Source organism: Lepidochelys olivacea, assembly GCF_965140295.1.
Source record: "Lepidochelys olivacea isolate rLepOli2 genome assembly, chromosome: 1".
NCBI classification, from domain to species: domain Eukaryota; kingdom Metazoa; phylum Chordata; order Testudines; family Cheloniidae; genus Lepidochelys; species Lepidochelys olivacea.
The window spans coordinates 286,728,751-286,750,754 of NC_140411.1; the positions used below are offsets into that span (position 1 = coordinate 286,728,751).

At 41.9% G+C, this 22,004-nt stretch overlaps 1 protein-coding gene across 1 annotated transcript; it reads right to left on the reverse strand.

Moving 5' to 3' along the window:
- Nucleotides 1-1,194: 1,194 nt before the first annotated feature.
- Nucleotides 1,195-20,194, reverse strand: RAB21 (RAB21, member RAS oncogene family). The gene is made up of 7 exons (XM_084609925.1): nt 19,812-20,194; nt 9,311-9,370; nt 8,931-9,038; nt 7,438-7,501; nt 5,131-5,185; nt 3,989-4,077; nt 1,195-2,687 (listed from the first exon to the last, which is right to left on the reverse strand). The coding sequence occupies exons 1-7, from the start codon at nt 19,965-19,967 to the stop codon at nt 2,548-2,550; spliced, it is 672 nt and encodes a 223-aa protein (XP_084466051.1). The 5' UTR covers nt 19,968-20,194; the 3' UTR covers nt 1,195-2,547.
- Nucleotides 20,195-22,004: the final 1,810 nt, after the last annotated feature.

Sequence of the window (22,004 nt, forward strand, 5' to 3'; positions counted from 1 at the left end):
CCTAAACCGACTGGAGCCAGCAACAACTGAGTCTGTGACACTGGTATGAAGAGGGAGGATGTTGTCAAGACAAGTGTACTGTGTTCAGCTCCAATCCAGGGAGTAGCTGACCTCTGGTCAGTTTTTAAGTGTCTTCTCCTAGGGTGGGGTCTGCAAAGGAACTTGGGTATTGCTGTGCTCACTGTCCCAGCACTGTGGATGCATGGGAAGAGACAGACCCCTTACAATGCAATCCACAAAAGCCAGTATGCTAGGCAGCACCACACCTACACTAGCCAATGGGATATTCTGATGAGGTATGTGCACTAAGCCCTACCTGTCTCTTGGAGACAAGAGGCCTAAGTCTGGGCTGAAGAGACACCTATTTCTGTTTAACAATCCCTGAACAGGAACCACTGGCAGCAGAAAGGAAGGAAGGGCAGGCGGCCAGGGGCATGGATCTCCCACTTTTTAAAACTGAACAGGACTGGCCTGTCCAGTCCACTTTTTGCCATGGAAGACAGGCACTCCTGCCTCCACATCCCCTGCAAAAGCCCTGATGCAGAAGAGAGAACAAGCAAACAGGGAGTTCAGAAGTATTTTTAAATGATCCATAAATTAACCCTGTTAAATTTATTCCCAACTAACCTAAGGAAAGAAGAGTGACAGACCTACAGAGAGACATGTACTGGTATCAAAAGTTAGCTCCTTTAGTATTTTGAGCTACTGATAGAGAATTATGCGCACTTATTTCAACATAGTAATATGGTTCTGTAGTGCAGCTAGTCTTTTAACAGAATATTTAAATCTTGTGATCAGACTTTTCATTAATATTTTCCACACAGTCATTTACAGAGGCCAGGCAATAGCATGCTATGTTTTCTTGCTAGTTAAGATGTATACGCCCTTTACACAATGTTTGAAAAGTTACCTAATTAGGTGTGCCTGTCACGTTTAAGACTAAGGTGGCTTTGTTTGGCTTGTGGAAATGTAGGTTCCTACTGTTTTACCATGAAGTACTTAAACTAAATTCTATCATTTTTGGGCAGGGAAAAAAGGAATAAACTGAGGATATTGTGTATTCTTGTTGTAGTATAAATGGATTTGCCATCACCTATATACTGTATAATAGATATTTCCTACACCTTTCAGTGCATTTACAGTTGCTTAAGTGATACTGATTCCACCCTTCAGAAAAAGGAAAGCCAAAGAATATTCTATTTTATCAGACATCACTTTTACTGTTTTTTCCAAACATGACAAATGTGTAAAAAAAGTCAGAGCACAACAGTTTAAGTTTTAATTGCCACCATGTGTGTTCCTTCTGCAGATTTTTTTTAAACACTTAATATTTCCAAATAAATCTCTGCCCAAAACCTTAAAGTAAGCTTCACCAAGCTTTACAAAACCAGCAGAGCAGGAATATAATTTAGTCCTTTCTAGTGTTCCTATAGTTACATTGCATCTTGCAAGTTTTTACATCTTACATTTATAGTCAATAAACCACTCAAAATCAAAAGTAACTCAGGAAAGTTAAATTTCATTTACTTGTTCACTCAAGCTTTGTAGTATGAACTAATGCTCATTAAAGTTTAAAATGCTGTCTTGGGAGGCAAGGGTACTAATACAACTTTTCACAAACATTGTTTAGTGGCTACCAGATGGACAAGGGCTAATTTAGGATTAAGCTTCCTTGGGAGACTAGGGAGAGGATGAAAGCAATTGCAGACTTGAGAGGGCAGGGTGCTCCACTGTTCATCTGGGACTCAAATCCCTCTGGGTTAACTGGAGTTTAAAGGAAGTGCTCCCTCCCTGTCACCAGAGGTGCTCTGTAGCATATTGCTGCTTGCCAGGAAGAGACTTTTAAAGAGAGCTGTGTAACTGAATACACCAAAACCCCTGTTAGGAGTCTGCAGGAAGAGCGGGTGAAGAAACGAGCAATCTTTTCACCGACTGTTATTCACTTGACACTCACTGACAAGGCTGATGTATGTATTTCTGCACCTGCACTTGTAAAAGCAGATAAAATATTTAATATGTAATTTACAATGTATTTTACCAGCTTGGCATACAGACTGGATATAGAGTATATCAAAGTAGTTGACAGTTATGGGCTTGTGTAAGCCCTGCAAAAAAAAAAAAAAAAAAGGTTTAGGTATCTAATTTAGAAAAAAAATCCGTTTGCAGTTTAGAAGTGATACAGTTGAATCTACCACAAAATACAAACAGCTGCAAAAACATTTGCCATTCTAACAGTGTATATAAGTTATTAAATAATGATCTGATTTAAAAGAATATAAATGACGCCTTTAAGTAGGTCTTTTCTACATGCATATTATTCCTCATTAAAGAAATATATGTAAAAAGGCCATTGGTAATTGCTTTAACCACTGTAGAAAATGCCAATTCTCTGGTCTCAGACTCCACTAGTTTAGCACTTGAGGTCTCTGCAGTGTTAAGAGATATTTTTCAATACTGTTAATTCTATTATTCCATTGGTAAAGAACGCAGGACTTGAAATATGGCAGTCTTCATATTGAGGGGGCAATAATCCACAGTTTTATACAGTTATCCAGAAGAACAGCACCCTCCACTGCCCTGTGCTTGTGGCTCATCATCAATAATCTGTACACCCCGCCTTGTAGTTCCTGACTGGCTGGAACCATTGCCTCTTGCTCTTTCATCCACTTGAGCAGTTTCTATCATTCCTGGAAAATAAGAACTCAAATCAGGATGACATTCCATTACCATTTTAAAATATTTCAAAGCTTTGAATTCTTCAACAAGCTATTTAATCTCTATGCACACAGAGCTGTTATCAGCCTGATTTAGCAAAACGAGAAACAAACTGAAATTTTTCAATATTCAAGTGACTTTTTTAGAAAAGTGATCCATCTGATACCACAAACCAACATTTTAAAACAGGTTGCTACATATAAAGTCCAAAACCATAATTCGGGCCCAGAAATGCAGAACATCTAGCAGCTCTGATTGGACTTCAATAGGAGCATTTGAGTGCTCAGTAGTTGAGTTGGTAAGACTATTTGGGCCTAAATAAATGACCCCTCAAACATTAACTACCGCACTAGAGCCTGTACACAGGAACAAAAAGTTACTGCTGAAAATTCTACAAATAAAAGAAAGCAACAGCAGACAGCTGAATGATTCTAGATCGGTTTTCTTCCTAATTTGGCTCCTTTGAAGGTTTAAGATGCAGGTGTTCACAAAATTCAAAGATGCAGGGAGTAAGACACCTATATTCCAATCCAGACCGTTTGGAATGAGGTTTAAGATCTGTGCAATAAACTTCAAGTTGACTCTGGACAGCAAGTGAATAGAGAGAACTTCAAATCAGAATTCTGAAGCCAAGTTTCTGTGGGATGGAGGATTGGAAGGGAGCAAGAGTGGAAGGAGAAACAGTCATAAGGAAAATGGAAGAGGAAAGTGCGTTTATGTACTTTTTCCTGTTTTCAACCAACCAATGCTCAGATACGGTGAAGGGGAGACCTTGGACAGAGTGCAGAGGTATAAGAATGTTTAAAATAGTTGACTAATTTTGAACACTATATTCCAAATAGCCTGTACAAGCCTTAAACTTGGTTTTCATTTTTACTTTGTACACTAGACCCCCTATTTTAACAACTAATTCAGGCAACTGAATGTCTCAAAATTACAACATATTAATCATTCAATAATATGCACATAACAAGTGTATGCAGTGTGGCTGTTTTATCATCTTTGGCACCAAATCTTAGTCTTTTCAAACCTGCAGCAGCTTGAACATTGGCTCAAGGACTGAAGACATTCAGCAATAGAAAGTTTGGCATCAAAAGATTAGGTAAAACATCAATCTTATGAATGAACAGTTATGTTAACTAATCTACTGTAGTTTAATTTAATATCTGTGAAACCCATCTTCCAGCCTATTATGTGAAAGGACTTTATTCTGATGTGGGCTTTTTCATCAACTTGTACCGTGTAAACTCACCACAGCAAATGCAATACCTACTTTTACAGAGGTCAAGGAAGAGTTCTTCAATTCCTTTGTTTTGTTTGGCTGAAGTATGATAGTGTTTTGCTCCCACTGATTCTGCATACCTGTATGTAGTGCAAATACCAAAAAAGCTTTTACTTATGAGACCACATGGAATGTTAAAGAAATCAAAAATCCTTTCAAGCCTTCATACTTTGAAGTGTACAATATTCTTTGTAAGACAAATATATAAAGTATGGAGGATATTTACCACATTAAACTTTGCTATTTAAATTTGTTGCCACTCCTGTATATTGCATGCGAAAAACCCAAACCCACCTTTTAGTAAACAATAGATAACAGAAGCTTGGAATGGCAACAGAGCATGGATCACTTGATGATTACCTATCCTGATCATTTCCCCTGGGGCACCTGGCATCGGCCATTGTTGGAAGACCGGATACTGGGCTAGATGGATCTTTGGCCATACCAGGTCAGACCATTCTTATGTTCTTTTCAAGTACATAAAAAGGTTGTTAGAAGGAGGGAGAAAAATTGTTCTCCTTAACCTCCGAGGATAGGACAAGAAGCAATGGGCTTAAATTGCAGCAAGGGTGGTTTAGGTTGGACATTAGAAAAGCTTCCTGTCAGGATGGTGATTAAGCACTGGAATAAATTGCTTAGGGCGGTTGTGGAATTTCCATCATTGGAGATTTAAGAGCATATTATACAAACACCTGGTCAGGGATGGTCTAGAGAATACTTAATCCTGCCATGCATGCAGGGGACAGGCCCAGATGACCTCTCAAGGTCCCTTCCAGTCCTGCCGTTCTATGACTAGTGTAGATTGAGAAGCATCACTGAAAGGGAGAATCTACTATTTTAAAAACACTTCAGAAGCTAAGTTTACTACAGAATATACTGTAATTTAAGAGTGTTTTGTATAATTTTGAAGCTTTAAATCCTTGAATACATGTGGAGTAGAACAGGGATGGAACGTTACTATAGTATTAATTTTGGCAGATAATACAAAAGCTATGGTAATTAGCTACAATCGTTCACTAAAAGCACTACTGTTTCTTTAGTCTTGTGATAAAGGCACTAGTTATAGCAGAAGTGATTTAACTAATTTAAAGTTTAAGAAAAAACCAAAAGCCAAAAAAAAAAAAACCACTCACGTTTCTGCTTCTTGAATTGAAACATGCCTCTCTTTTTCCAAGTCTATTTTGTTACCTGTCAGAGAGAGACACCAGTCTTCAGATCTTTTCAGTGTGTGTAGAACAAACTAAAGAAAAAAAAGTCTACGGACTATTGATCAGAGGTGGGCAAACTATTGCCCGTGGGCCACATCCGGCCCATGGGACCCTTCTGCCTGGCCCTGGAGCTCCTTGCCCGAGAGGCTAGCCCATGGCCCCTCCCCCACTGTTCCCTCTCCCCTGCAGCCTCCGCTCACTGTGCTGCTGGTGCAACGCTCTGGGTGGCGGGGCTGTGAGCTCCTGGGGCGGAGCAGCGCAGCTGTAGAGCCCGGCCTGACCCACCCGTGCTCTGTGCTGCGTGCTGGTGTGGCTGGCTCCAGTGCCACCCATGCTCCAGGCAGTGTGATAAGGGGGTAGGAAGTGAGGCGGAGGGGTGGAGTGGATAAGGGTTGGGACTGTCAGGAAGGTGGGGGGGTTGGATGGGGGTGGTGGTGGGCAGTCAGGGGCAGGGTTTCTAGGGGCAGTCAGGGAGAAAAGGGTGGTTGGATGGGGAAGGGATCCCAGGGGAGGCTGTCGGGGGTGAGAAACGGCAGAGGGTGGGGGGCAGGCCACACACCCCTCCCCTAACTGGCCCTCCATACCATTTCCAAAATCAGATGCAGCCCTCAGGCCAAAAAGTTTGCCCACCCCTGCTATGGATCTTTCTTCCTATCACTTTCCAAATACCACCTTCAAAACACAATCAAGCTGGTTTTCTTTAAAAATGTTTTACATGTTAAGGGTTAGCAGTATTTAAAGATTTTCCCCTTTCACCCAAATACTTAGGATGGGATCCATAAAGTCCCAATTTTAGGCTCCATTGTGAGCCAAAAAACTCCTGCCAAACCCTGTAGGCACCAGATAAGTTTAAGTACTTAAGTTTTCAGGGTTAAAAAAAAGAATTTTCCTAGTGCCTATTTTCTTGCCTTTTATCATGCACACTGCAGCCTTCCTCTAGGTGTCCAGACACTTATCTCCAGCCTGAGCTCCAGAGTGTCCATGGGCAGGTGAATGCTCTTCCCCAGTTCATCTCATATGCAGGGCCTGATCCAGGAGACATGCTCAGAAGCTGCCTATTGGATCAGGGTCCATTCAAAGTGTGACCACCAGAGGAGGAGGTGCCCACCTTATGACTTAAGTCAGCGGTTAGAGCACTCACCTGAGAGGTGGGAGACCCAGCTTCAATCCCCCTCGCCACTTAGCAACAATAAGATATGAACAGGGAAAGGGTTTCCCACCTCTCAGGAGAGTACTCTCACATGAGTGTCCCACAGCTCAGTCACTGAGAGACAAGGATGGAGTCTGTTGAAGCTGTTCCACTGTGGATAAATAATGAAAGTAACTAGAGCAGGGGAATTGAACCCTGGGTCTCCCACCTCTCAGATAAGCATCCGAACCACCAGGCTACAGATTCATTCCCATTCTCCTGGGCCAACTCACTTTCATTTATTCATAGTGGAAAGCTCTAACAGGAGAGATGGGGAAGCCCCACATCTGAAAATCCCATAACTCAGTGGTCAGAGCACTCAGAAGTGGGAGAGATCCCTGTTCAAATCCTCTCCCCCTCTGGCAGCGGGAGGGAATTTAACCTGGGTCTCCCTAGGCAAGTGCTCTAACCACCAGGCTAAAAGTTAAAGTGGGCAGCCCACCACCTCCAGACATTTTATGTGGGGTAAAACAGGCCCCTAACTCATTCCCACAGGAAACACCTGAAGTACCTGAGCCACCTGACTCCAAGAGACAGGTTCAGGTTTACAGATCATTAAGCAGGCTGCTATCTCCTCTCTTCAGCATCTCCCATTGGCTAGCTTAACTGGCTCCTCACCTAGTGAGCTAACTTTTGTGGATTGCTTTCTAAGGTACCCATCTCTTCATTCATTGTATAGGGAGCCCAGGCACCTAACTCAGTCTTACGAATTGCAGTGTTGTTCCTGTGATTTTCTAGTAGCCCAAATGTTATGCACCAGTTTCAGTGTTGTGACACCCAAGTCCATTTATAGATCTTGGCCTTAATACATACTGAGGGAGCTAAAGTTAATTTTTCTTCCCACACCAAATCTTGCATATACTCAACAGATATTATATATTAATGATACTTAAACTCTTGAGTTTACATTTGGTAGCAGGCTGATCTGTACTGTAAGACTATGTTTCATCACCACAAAAGTAATCATGCAATGTTTAAATAACTGCACATTTACAATAAATTACTCATGCACTCAAAGCAGACTAAAAATAAAATAGCCTTACCAACTATACATAAACAGATTTCGTTCCCCAACATTTTTCTTAATTCCTTGACCCAGTTTTTTACCTGCATACAAATATCAGTTAGATGTATTCTCATTTTAAGAGGCATGTATCATCATTTTAAGGTCATGGATCCAACTATACAGCTTTAAGACTAAGACAGATATCTATGCAAATGTCTTCCTGACTTTGTCCTTTTAATTCTATAGAGGGCGATCTGGAATCCAGAGAAGTTACGCACCTCTGAGTTGTACTAAAGGTAATCCAGCATCTGTTATCCCAGTCCCAAAGAGCAAGTTACAGATCACATGTGTGATATAAATGCACATGAGGTTGCCTTTTAGGTCAAATATGAATTCTGTATTGACTGCTACATAGATGGGTCAGTGATATGTTAGCGTGCATGGTATTCTACTAGAAGAACTGGGGCCTGCTCAGAGTGTTTTATAATCCAATGTACACATAATAGATGGACTGTTTTGGGAGGAACAGAACCAGACAAGAATATTACTTTTGCAGGCATGGTTGGAGATAGGCCAATAGAAAATACACTGTCCATACTGGGACTACATGAGGAGTGTATAAGCTTATGAATTTCTATTTCATTATGAATAAGTAATGAAGGAGGAAGTTAACTGCAAGAAAGTCAAATAAAAATTAGATCCCATGATACAGACATACAAAAAAAAACCAAGCTTTTACATGCTAACAAAAAACCACACATTTCTTTCAACAGAGTGCGTCTCCATTCATGATGGAGAAAAACTTCATTAAAATAAAATCCTTCAGAATCTTACCAAGTAATATTCTAATAAGCAAATCATTTAGATTTATAGACTAAACTCTGGAATATATCAGCAGCTCTATATAGACACACGAGCTCCAAACCTTGTCTCTACTTACTGTTATAAGGTATTAATAATCCAGGGGCACTGTTCTTGGAAACAGTTTCTTTAGTGTCGTAACTTGGAAATTATGGCAAAGTAGTGCATTCCACAAGCAAGGCATGTTGTAGCATGCTATGTTTCAAATAATTAAGATATATGCAATAAGCATGTATACTACCTACTGTTATTGTTCCATCACTACCACATTACTATATATTTACAAGCACAGCACTTAGAGTAGATTTGACCTAATTACTTCAGAATATAAATTAAACTCTAATGACAGTGCCATAACAGCATTACTGTTTTACCAGGAGCAAAGAGGGGGAAGGAGGAAAAAAAAGTTCCATCTTTCCTTAAACTGTTCAGTTTTAGGAATTATTTTCTATTATATTAGATAGAACAATTTAGATCATTCAAATTGATCAGTTATAAAAAAACTGCAGTACATTCAATTATAAACTAAGTTTATAAGGCAGTCATTATCTAAATTAGAAAGTACATTTAGTTACTGATGAAATGGAAACTTCCAAGTTGCACACTCATACTGCAGGGAAGCTTTGAACCTGTTTACTTGCGGGGAGATGGATGCATCTGTCACAGTACCTTCTGAAAAGAGTCTTCATCCGTTATGTCATATACTAAAATAGCTCCATTAGAATCTCTGTAGTAAATTGGACCCAGTGCATGGAATCTTTCTTGACCAGCTGTATCCTGCATGTGATAGATACATTTGTGTTAGTGTTCATTAAGGCAAAACTGATGACATCATTCAAGGAAATCCAATTATTGAACAAGAGTGACACCAGAAATAAGTAAAACTTTGAATTCTTGGCAAGAATTCAACCAGAATCTCAAATGTGTATTCATTTATTTTGTGCTTAGTATTTTAACCAACAAGACTTGAATTCCATTGTAAAAGTGAAAAGTTGAAGTTTATAAAAGCAGAGTGAATAGAAACGTAAAAGGCAGATAAGCAAACATACCCATATTGCAAGGTTTACTCTTTTCCCTCCAATATTTAGCTTCTTTGTTAGAAAAGATGCCTAGAACAGAAATTAAAATATGTATGAAATAGTTTAGAGACTAGAGTCATTATGGTTAATTTTTACATTTATGGCTGATCCAGAGAGTTATTTATAAACCTGTCATTTGGATTATTTTTGTACTCTTATGGTTTTAAAGAGAAAAACAAATCCTGAAGCAAAATCTGTTCAGACCACCATTAACCATCAGGAGGTGTGGAGGTGACACAGACCAAAAGATATATTATCATCCAAGGCTGGGGATTAGCCTAGCTCCAACAAACCACACTTTCAGTTTGCCTTTTCAGAGTATCTCCAGGCAAGTCTAGAAGAAGTTTTATAACATCTCAATATTGCCTCACCATTTGGGCAGCATCTAAATTCATGTCATCTATTCAGTCTGGAGTGAAAACAGGTAAGAATAAATTCAGGAAATTTTTCCCATTATTATGTTACAAATTATCTGGCATCCCAAGACAATTATGTAATATTTTAATTACAAGATCTAGTTATTTAATGAGAACAAGTAGTTATGTCTTAACCCATAAATAATGGACAAATTTAAGTTTTGAGCATTAAACAAGTTAATCAAAAATACACTCATCAGCCTTAATTAGTGTGACTATTAGCTAGTTATTATCCTTTGGCATCCATGTTCACTTCTGATCCTCCATGAGAACATCCCTGCCTTCAGATTAGTCTGTTCTCCTTGATCTGAATCCTAGAGGTGTTTTAGTTATACCATAAGCCAAGTGATTTTTTAATTAATACCACACCCCATTTGGAAAATATCAGGGCAACTGAACCCAGGACTGATGTAGCCCAATTTAAAGAATTAAGAGCTCAAGGCATGACAAGTTTGGTGGCACAGTGGCCTTAGCTACCATAGTGACTGAAATCTTCCTTTGAGGGGATCTTTTTGAGGCTTGGCAAGAGAGAAATACTATGTTGCAACTTTCCCCACATGAAATAGACTGGCCCTTCTGTTTGAAATTAAATGTTTGTGGGCAAGAAAACAGGAAAAACCACCACCAGTGCAGCTTCTTTCATAGAAAAGCTACAGAATCCAGATTCAGACTACAGCAGCCAATTCACACGGTTAAAAATACTACAACTCCAGACTGCAGCCAAGTAAAATAATGATCTGGACACCATACATATTATGGATCTATCAGATAACTTTAGATACTATGAGGAGGTAAAGGTACCCCCAACATTTAGATTTCAAACCAGATGGACATTCTTCAGATTTCATTGTTTTGAATTAGACTCAGAACTAAGACTAATAAATTACTTCAATCTCGGCCTGGTAGAAATGGCATTTTAAGTTTGTATTAAAGCTAGAGACAAAACTAAAGTTAAAGCCTGAAACAGTCCAAAAAAATGAAAAGCAGAAGTGTTGTCGGTCACAGGAGCAAATGCTTCATGTAATTTGCTTGAAACTGTTGCCCAAAAATTGGGACAGGCATATTTTCTTTGATGAACAAATGTAAAGTCTTAGCTGCCAAACAACAAGTGATTAGAAGATTTTTTCCCCAGCCTGAAGCTAAGCAAAAGCAGGCTTCAAGTTATATTTTTATGATTTGGACAATATGCTAGAGTTACAATATAATGCACAACTGCTTTACCCCTTTAAGTTGCACGTGTAGTTTAAGAAGTTAGGCAGCAGAGGTAACTCCCCTGGTTGGTAGGCCTCATTATTGGGTTAACAGAGTTTAAATAAATTTTCAAGCAATGTCCCTAGTCACTTAGAATTTCTAGCATTTGTGACTATAAATATGCTAGTATATTCAGTGTAAGGGTTTGTTCTTAGCATGTATACACCAGTGCATTTTAGTCTTGGATTCTTAAGGGAAAAAAGCGCAACTTTAACCAGTTAGATTTCCAATTGCAAGAAGGCTCTTCACTTCTGTTTCATTCGACATTAAGAGCTGCAGTTCTGAGAATTTATGCAATGTAACTTGGAAGATACTAGATTCTTATTCATTTCAGTCCTTTTGTAGCTTTACTAAATATAAAACATTAGTGGACTGAGACTAGTTTAAATCTGAAAGTCATGAGTTTTAATTTCTAGTCATTTCTTTCAACTTTTTTTTTTAAATTTCTATCGCAATTTTTTGGATGTGGTTTCCAAAACACGAGACCAGCTGAAGTTAACTGCAACTACTATTGATTTATTGAATCTTGTGATATCTTCTGATTTTTCAGTCCTTTGATCTCCAGTGAATGCTTCAACCTACAATTTACACTAAACTCAGTTATGCTTAACTTATTAATCTCCTACAATTGCTAAGAAATGGTCTTCCATCTATGGGCACACTGAGGTGTTAAATATCATTCCTTTAAAGGGCAAACGCCTCATCCCCGCTCCAGTCCCTTTATTCTGGATAAGAGCCTAAGCAGTATTAGAAAGGCCCTAAAAGCCCCAGATCCAGTTAGGAGAGGATTCCCTTAGGATGCCCTCAAGCCCTGATGTAGTGGGAATGCCAGGGGCATGCTGGGTGCAGGATTACTGCGTGCAACACTGGAAATTCCAGACAGTGCTGCAACCTATATGGCAATCTAGGGAGGCTATCATAATTTAGAGAAGCCCCCGCAAGTCTACTTAAATTACATACATGCTCCAGCCCCCAGAGCAACCCAGGATCAGGAAGGTGCAAAGTTTACTTAAAGCTGCATTAGCCCCTCTTCATCTGGACTCTGTGTGCCATTCCTCTTTGTATTTACTGTAGTTTAGATTTGAGAAATCATTCCTAAAGACAAAAAATCCACCTATTTCAGACAATTGTTTATCACTTCAGCTCCAGAAGGCAGATTAGCAACTTCCACCATTTCAGTGATTTGCAGTGCTTATCACTTTAGCAATAGACATGCATTATTGAACTGTTTAAGATCCAACTTGAAATCAAATATGGCTGACATGAATGCATTAGTCTATACCCATGTACTAGCAGCATCCTAACACCAGAGTCCTGGGGAAGTTTCACCTAGAATGGATATTTTGCCTACCAGGGTTCTCCCTGTAGTTTCCAATGGAAAAAAAACAAACAAAAAAAAAAAAAAAACACCCTTTCACGGTTAAAAAAATCTTGCTAAATTCTGCTAGTACAGAAAAACTACACTGCACTGAGTGAATTTGTGGAAAGTAGCACTGAAGAACTATGGGACTCTGATGGGGATGAGCTGGATACATATAATGTAACAGATCAAACAGGTCTGAGGATTTTAACTACAGCAAGAATATTGCTATGCACCAGATTTAGAGATTAGTTCATATTAATGAATTTACAAAAGCTGAACTAGGTTTATTCCTTGTCTGGGAAGCACTAGGTAAGGAAAGAAAAGATTAAAGAAGCCTGTCTCCACCCATAAAGAGTACACCCAGCCCATCTTCCAATGCTAGGGAGTGAGCCAGTTCTGCAAACAGAGCTAGCTGGCCACACTGAGGGCATTTCTGGACAGGGCTAATGCCTCACCACCCTCCTGCATGTTAGAATGGCTCCAACTTTTCAAGAGTTTAGCATGACCCACATTGTACTGTTCTTCTCCCCTCTTATCCCATGGCAAAGGGCAACTTTTAAAGAAAGCAACAGTACTTCCTGGCCCATCCCCTCTCCTTCACATGGCTCATCATATGGCCCAATTCAACAAATCATCAACTTCAAAAGGAACTATTCATATGCTTAGGTACTTTGCTGAACTGGAACCATAATGCAGAACTAAGTCCTTACAATCTATTAGACTATAAATATTTTTTACAAACTAAAAATCTGCTTAAGAACAATTTAAACCACACCATTTCACTGCTTGATCATGCTTCAGGATAAATGAGAATACATTCTTAGTTTAAAGTTACTGCCAGTTTCACTGTCAAGTCATAACTGGAGGAGCTTACAAGGCTTTGTGCTCTCAACTTGAGAGCACATCTGCCTAATGTGCTAACTGATCTGATGCACCATTCAGAGAATGTTCTAAGCACCAGTGGCCAGAACTCTATTTTTCTGGGGGGAGGAAAATCAGAAAACCAAGGGGGGGGCGCGGGCGGCAGGGGAAGGGACACATGGAGCCCTGCCATCTATTTCGTGCAGTCACAGCTTCAAGCACTTCTCCAACTGTCTTAAAAACCAACTGTTTGACAGCACCCATTAATACCCATCTCTCATCTTGCTTATCCTTCCAACAACAACATGCTGACACACTGAATAACTAAGTATCAGAGGGTAGCTGTGTTAGTCTGTATCCACAACAAGGAGTCTGGTGGCACCTTAAAGACTAACAGATTTATTTGGGCATAAGCTTTGGTGAGTAAAAAACCACTTCTTCAGATGCATGGAGGCTCTGCAGTATAGATATAGCCTTTTGTGCCAGACAAACAACAATGATCAGACCAATGATCCACCTAGCCCAGTATCCTGTCTGACAGTGACCAGTGCCAGATGCTTCTGAGGGAGTGAACAGAACAGGGCAATTTACTGAGTGATTCATGATCTGTTGTCTACTCCCAGCTTCTAGCAGTCAGAGGTTTAGGGACACCCAGACCATGGGGTTGCCTCTCTGACCATCTTGGCTAATAGGCACTGATGTGCCTATCTTCCATGAATTTATCTAGTTCTTTTTTGAGCCCAGTTATACTTTTGGCCTTCACAATGCGTTCCACAGGTTGACTGTGTTGAGTGAAGTACTTCTTTATGTTTTAAGCCAGATGCTTATTAATTTCAGTGGGTGCCCCTTGGTTCATGTGTAATATTAAGCAACAAACATCACTGCCGTATTCACTTTCTAAAAAATCCTGAATGGTGTGGAGATCTCTTTTCTAAGATGAACAATCCCAGTCTTTTTAAATCTCTCCTTATATGGAACTTGTTCTATACGCCTAATCATTTGTGTCCCCCGTCTCATATCTTTTAGGACTGAAAAAGATCAAAATGTAGGTAGGTCAAAAAGATCTGCACAGTATTCTAAGTGTGGGCATAACATGGATTTATGCACTGGCATGATATTTTCTGTCTTATCTACCTCTTTCCTAATGGTTCTTAGGATTGTTAACCTTTTTGACAGCTACTGTGCACTGAGCGGAGGTTTTCAGAGAACGACCCACAATGACGCCAAGATTTCGTGAGTGGTAACAGCTAATTTAGACCATCATTTTGTATGTATAGTTGATTCTGTTTTCCAAAGTGCATTAATTTTCATTTAACACTGAATTTCATCAGCCACTTTGTTGTGCACCCAGTTTTGTGAGATCCCTTTCTAACTCTTCAGTCTGCTTTGGACTTATCTTGAGTAATTTTGTATCATCTGCCAATTTTGCTACTTAGCAGTTTACCCCCTCTTCCAGATGAGGATATTCATAAATTAACAGCACTGGTCCTACTACAGATCCTTGGGGGACTATTTACTTCTCTCCACTCTCCAAAAAAAACCTGACCATTTATTCCTAACCTTGGTTTCCTATCTTTTAATCAGTTACTGATCCACGAGAGAACCTTCCCTATTATCCCATGACTCCTTACTTTGCTTTAGAGCCTTTGGTGAAGGACATTGTCAAAGGCTCTCTCAGAAAGCAAGTACACCATATCCACTGGAATCATCTACCTACATGTTTGCTGACCTCCCTCAAAGAATTCGACTAGATTGGTGAAGCACGATTTACTCTTCCTCAAGATGTTGTGCTTGCTTATGTGTCGATAATTGTTTTTGTTTTACTATAGATGCAACCAAATTTGTCTAGTACTGAAGTTAACTAATATGGAGCCCATCTGGTACAAAGGCTGATTTAAGCAATACATTACATACCGATGAAGTGAGCTGTAGCTCACGAAAGCTTATGCTCAAATAAATTTGTTAGTCTAAAGTGCCACAAGTCTTCCTTTTCTTCTTGCGGATACAGACTAACAGCTGCTACTCTGAAACATACCACAGTTAGTAAGTATTTCTGCAATATCATATTTGAGTTCCTTCAGAACTCTTGGTGAAGGCCATGTGGTCCTGGGGACTTACTATTGTTTAATTTATCAATTTGTTAATAGAAGAGATTTTGGAACAATCTAATACAGTTCCTCAAATTTGTCACCTAAAAATAATGGCTCATATGTGGGAATCTCCCTCACATCCTCTGCAGTGAAGACCGATGAAAAGAATTCATTTAGCTTCTCCACAACAACCTTGACTTTGAGTACACCTTGATTGTCCAGTGAATTTAGTACATCAGAAGCTGGAAGCCTGCCAATCTACCTTTTGCTAGTTGCTCTTCAAATTTGTTTTCCTGCCTAATTAATATATTTTAAACACACTTGACTTGCCAGAGTTTAGGTTCCTTTCTTTCTGTTTTCCTCAGTAGGATGGGACTTTCAATTTTTAAAAGGATGCCTTTTTGTCTCCAACCACATCTTCTACTCTGCTGTTTAGCCACAGTGGTGTTTTTTGGTCCCCTTACTATTTTTTTAATTTTGGTGTATCCATATAGTTTGAGTCTGTATTATGAGTTTTCTTTAAGTACTTCCATGAAGGCATTTCCTTCTTATGACAGTTCCTTTTAATTTCCATTTAACTAGCCTCCTCATTTTTGTGTAGTTCCCCTTTTTGACGTTAAATTCTACTGTGACGGGTTTCTTAGATATTCTCCCCTCCCCTCAGTACGTTAAGTTTAAATTACATTATGGTTGCTATTACTGAGTGATTCAGCTATAATCATCTCTTCAACCAGATCCCATGTGCCACTTCGGACTAAAATCAAGAATGGTCTCTCCCCTTCTGGGTTTCAGGCCTAGCTGCTCCAACGAACAGTCATTAATGGTGTCAAGAAATCCCCTCTGCATCCTATCCTCAGGAGACATGTCCCCAACTATATATGTTGTGACTAAAATCCTCAATTCCTGGGTGTTCTGTTTTTGTAGCTTCTCTAGTCTGAGACTTTCACAACTATCATCTGGATCAGTAGATTATTCCTTTTACTAAATGCTTATCAAGCATGGAATTTGTATCCCTAGAAATTCTAAAATATACTAAAAATTTCTATGAATCAAACTGTATTTGACTATGCTTTTTTCACATGTAGCGCCACTCTCCACCACCAGTGCAACCTACTCAGTCATTCCTATAATAGTGGGGGAAGCAGGACTGGGGACATGTAGGCATGCAGTACAGGGATGAGAGCACAAGAGAAATTGGGGGACGCTAGTCTGGAGAGGGAGGCCTGGGAAAGGGGCACAGAGCCCCTTCCATGTGGAAAAAACAGAAAATGCTGGAATGGGAAGAAAGAGAATGGAGGCACAGAATCCCTGGCAGGGGGAGAATGGAGGGAGTTGCAGGATGCGAGGGTGGCATACAGGGAATTTGTGGGGGTATAATGAAGGGACATAAGGAGCCCCCGGTATATGCAAAAAGTTTAGTCTACGGAAGCCAGGAAGCGTGCGACCCCTTAGTTTAATCCACATGCTGACCATATATGGTAGTAAAATACACTTTAAAATAGGATACAGGAAAGCAACTACAGTAAGAAGTAGTTTTGAAATGTGAACTGTTCACACAGTTAAGTTCCAACACCAACTGACCCTGCAGCTTAACGTTTTTAGAACTTAGGGGTAAATATGTTGGGAAGAGAGAAGAACCAGGGTCACTGGAGAGAGAGGATATATAGTAGGATTCACTGAAGAGATGTCCAGAAATGTACCACTGACACCTCAGTATAGGATGCAGATACACAATTTCTAGATACCATTAATGACTGCTTCTTGGAGCAGCCAGTCCTGGAACCCACAGCGGGAGAGGTGTGGGGAGAGAAGAGAGAATTCTTCATTTAGTCTTAAGTGGCACACAACATCTGTTTAAGAGATGACGATATCAAAAACTATAAGTGAGTCAGCTAAGTCTAGTGATGTTACAGCCCCACAGAGATTTCATTTTTGTATATCCAAGGACTAATGATAGAGCGCCACCCCTTTTCATGCAATAAGGAAGTGCATTCTCCCCACATAAGTCCCTACTCCGAAAGCTTGTTTACAGGAGGTTTAAAAAAAAAAACAAACAAAAGACACACACTCCTTTAAAAGCAATAAATCCAGAGAGGACAAATTCATTCTTTTGTTTTTATTTTAAAAATTGAATTGGTGGACCTGTAGCTTCCCTCACTCTGTTTCCCCAATATCCACAGAGTATTTATTCAATTCACTTTTTAACCTCAAGGAAAAAAGTGCCTGAATTTCGATTTCCAACTACAAATTACACCCACATGCTTAGCTGAAACTGAGACACATCAGATGACAAAACTATTAATAGTCTATTGTCACAGCCTTTGGTTTTACATTGATATCAGAACTTAGGTACCCACTGGAGGCACAGGGCTTGTTTACACTTGCAGTGCTACAATGGGGCAGCTGTAGTGCTTGGTGAAGACCCTACTAATGCTGATGAGAGAGCTTCTCCCATTAGCATAGGTAATCCACTTCTCCTATTGACATAGCTATCACCACTTGGGGAAGTTCTCCCATTGACCTAGCACGGTCCACACCAGGGGTTAGGTTGGGGTAACTACATTGCTTGGGGGTGCAGATTTTCCAGGACATAGTCTGGATTGGGCTAGTTCCAAAGCAGTGACATACACTTTGTCCTTATTATATCTGAAGTGCTAACATTGTTCTGCTACAACTGCATCCATTGCAGACATGTGCTGTCAGCAAGTACAGGAGTATTTAGTTACAGTTTAAACTCTTCATTACCTCTCTAGAGCTAAAAAATTTGGGAAGAAAGGTTCGTTAAAGAATCAACCCCAAGCCATGCACCTTCAATTAAGGTAAGCGAGCTCACACCTCAGACCTCCAGAAAACAACCAAAAAACAGAAGATCAGACTCATAACCATGAAAATATTAATGTAGAATGTTTTAAAAGTATTTCAAGCCCTTATGATAAGGAAGGAAAAACTAAATACTTAATCCTTTTGGTGCCATTCTGGTCTCCATTACTGGAGTATCATACATATCTCAAAATATTTAAAAAAGTGTAAATTTTCTTCACAGAGCTGGTTGAAAAAGAAAACTAAGTTTTTCTTGAAACAGATAAAGCACAACTTGCTTGCAGCTCCACTCTACGTTGTCATCCCTAAATGGTTTGTTCTCACTCTAGAGCAGTATATCTGGAACTGTGGTTCACAGAGCAGTGGGACACCCAAGACAATTAAAAAGTGGTTCCAGACTCTTAAGGTATGTGTACACAGCAACTAGACACCTGCAGTTAGCTTGTGTCAACGAACTCAGGCTTGCAGGGCTGTTTCATTGCTGTGTAGACTTCCACGCTCAGGCTCCAGCACAGGCTCTAAGACCCCCGTGAGGTGGGAGGGTACCAGAGCACAGATGTCTACACAACAATGAAACAGCCCTGCAGCCCAAGCCCTGTGAGCCCAAGTTTGCTGGCATAGGCCAGCCATGGGTGTCTAGTTGCTGTGTAGACACACCCAAAGAGTCTGAGAATCACAGGTCCTGAGAGTTTATACATGATACATAAGCTTGTACATGCACTTCAATACATGTCAAATAATAAATGTACAGTGAACTACAGGATTTTGGTGCTGCAAATCTGAGGCCAATAATTTAGACAGATTTATTCTCAAACATTTTAGCTGTTGAACAATTACATGGAGTGGCTCTTTCAATATTTAGGATGTTAGCATTTCTGCAATATGAGGCTTAAGCCAGTTTTGGCCAAGTTCACCAAACTTTCTAATTTAGCCTATTTCACCAGTAATATTTACTACGTGTTTTTGTTGAGTTTTGCAAAAACCTAAAGATGAAATCTGAAGGCACTCACAATTTCTTTGAAGATACTGACCTTCCTCAATACTTAACTTTCACCACTTAGAACATTAGCCACAGCAACAAAAGCTGGAATTTGCATACAACACTTAGTCATCAGGCCACTCATATTGCCTAGTTAGTGAGAAGGAATTAACACTTTCAGATCACGTTTCCCCATACCAGGATTGCAAAGGCCCGAATGGAGAAAGCTGAGAGCCTGAACAGAAGGTCATAGAAATCAGAGAAGAAAGATGAAGTATTTAAACCCAAACCCCGACCATTTGAGGTGTAAATGGAACTACAGAACCTCCCCCTCCCCCAAACCAGGAAGTAACCAACAAGGCTGGCCACTTAAAACCAACAATCAGGTAGGCAGGGAGAGAGAGAAAAGAATGAATACACGTATGCCATTCTTCACCCAAGGAAAGGGTCATGGTCCCAGCCTGGACCTCACAACAGCAGCAACGACAGGAGCAGAAAGAGACAGAGCCCTCTGAACAGGACTCAGCCCGGGGAAGAGACCAGAGAGATAGAGAGGTCGACTGACACCAAATGGGCGTCGTAAAATAAATAACTAAATAAAATGACGTGTGCCGGGAAGAGACAGCGCAACAGCCCGACTGCCCTCAATACACAGAGAGAGGCACACAAACCCCGCGGCCCCCGCGCGCACCTGCAGGGTGGTGATGTGTTTGTCGTTGAACTTATTCTCGCAGTAGCGCAGCACCAGGGAGGTTTTCCCCACGCAGCCCTCCCCGAGCAGCACCACCTTGAAGGAGAAGCTCCGGCCGCCTCCCCCCGCGCCGGAACCCGCCGCCGCCGCCGCCATCCGCAGCGAACCCGCCCGCTCGCCGGGCCGCGGCCTCACATCGGCGGCGCAGCCGCCGGACACCGACCCCGGCGGGGAAGCCGCCGCGAGGAGAGCCCGGGGATGCGGGGACCGAAGCGGGCAGCCGCGAAGCTAGCCCGGGATGGAGCCAGGCCACTTGTCAAAGCCGCTCGGCCCGCTCCCTCTAATGGCGTCTTCTTCCTTCTACGTCACGCTCCGCTGGGTCACGCGACATGTTGGCAGCCAACAGGAGGGGCAGACGCTGCGGGAGCCGAGGCCACGCCCAGAGCCCCCGGAGAGGGAGGGGGAGAAGCGGGGGCGGGGCCTAGCGAGTTTCCCAAGGGGCGGGGCTAGATGAGATTCCGGAGGGGACGGGGGCGAGTCTGACCCGCCGTGGTCTCCTCAGGCTGCTGGGCCTCCGCCCCGGGGGCGAGAGTTGGCGCCGGCCTGGGGCCCAGGCTTGTGTCGTTAGAAGCAGGCGGCAGCCCCAGGGCTCCGCGGGGCCCCTGCAGGCCAGGGGCGGGGAGGCTCCTTCGCCTGTAAGAGGGAGATCCGGCTGGGGTCGGGGTGAGCGCGCAGGGCCCGCCCGAGGCCAAGGCACAGCCTGGTATCCAGCGGGGGGCCGCAGCTGGCCTGGCAGGCCGGGTGCCCCTACGCAGTAGTGTGGTAGCCTGGCGCTGAAAGGTGCCCTGTCCGATGGCGTAGGCCGACGAATAACTCCCTGAGCCGCAATAGTCTTGGGTGGTGTAGGGCTGTGCTGGGCACTGGGGATGAGAGATCCATGCTGGACTTGTGGCTAAAGTGTGTGTAAAGCAGGTGTGAAAAGCAGGTGTTTCCTCACTTTACATCCAAGCAGCCCCATCAGGCCGGCAAAGGGTGGAGGCAAACCTCACACTGACAAGTGGGGGAAGAGACAGCCAGGAGTCGGTGTCCCAGCAGGAGAGAGAGCGAGACGCTTGGTCTGGGTTTTCTTTTTCAGAAGGATCGATTTCAAAGGTTTACTGGTCTGTGAAGACAGGAGGCTGAACCTCAAATGCTAAGCAGCTAAATAAACTGATTGCATACGATATTGCCGTATTACAAAATTGTATAGAGTGAGATCTTTTCTGAAAGCTAGTGACAAAGTGGTGATTAAACTCATTGAGAAATGTATGTATTAACACTATGTAAGGAATTATGAATACTCATTGATATTAGGCTGGTTTCAGAGTAGCAGCCGTGTTAGTCTGTATTCGCAAAAAGAAAAGGAGTACTTGTGGCACCTTAGAGACTAACCAATTTATTTGAGCATGAGCTTTCGTGAGCTACAGCTCACTTCATCGGAGTAGCTCACGAAAGCTCATGCTCAAATAAATTGGTTAGTCTCTAAGGTGCCACAAGTACTCCTTTTCTTTTTGCGAATACAGACTTACACGGCTGTTACTCTGAAACCTGATATTTTGTTTTGCTTTACTTGTAATTCTATCTTCAATCCTTTTACTTGAACTCACTTAATCCATGCTCTTTTTAATACAATTATTTATATTTACTATAAACCAATGCTGTGTTTAAGGGGAAGGATGTATGTATCTCTGTTGAATTGATAAGTTGTAATGTGTTTTTGTCTCTTTACAGGAGCAATGAACCTTATTATTTCTCTGAGCTGTCCTGGAGTGTGCTGGACACTTCATGGCAACACAGTTTGGGGAAAATTCGGGACTGGGAACATAGGCACCGACTCCGTGGGTGCTCTGGGGCTGGAGCACCCACGGGGAAAAATTGGTGGGTGCTTTGCACCCACTGGCGGCTCCCCGTCCCGCCCCCCTGCCCCAGCTCACCTCCGCTCCGCCTCCTCCCCTGAGCACGCTGCCGGGTCCTGCTTCTCCCCCCTCCCTCCCAGCGCTTGCGTTGCGAAACAGTTGGTTCGCGCAGCAAGCGCTGGGACGGAGGGGGGAGAAGGAACGTGGCACGCTTGGGGAAGAGGCGGGGCAGGGATTTCGGGAGGGGTCCAGTAGGGGCAGGGAGGGGGCAGAGTCAGGGCAGGGCCAAGGTCACACT

Bases quoted from the DNA above. Each gene is read 5' to 3' on its own strand.
- RAB21 (XM_084609925.1), bottom strand. From the start codon at position 19,967: ATGGCGGCGGCGGCGGCGGGTTCCGGCGCGGGGGGAGGCGGCCGGAGC. The intron at 7,502-8,930 runs GTACTGTGACAG...ATTTGTATGCAG, and splicing joins ATGAAGACTCTTTTCAGAAG to GTAAAAAACTGGGTCAAGGA. The intron at 4,078-5,130 runs GTGAGTGGTTTT...CACTACATACAG, and splicing joins TCAATTCAAGAAGCAGAAAC to GTATGCAGAATCAGTGGGAG.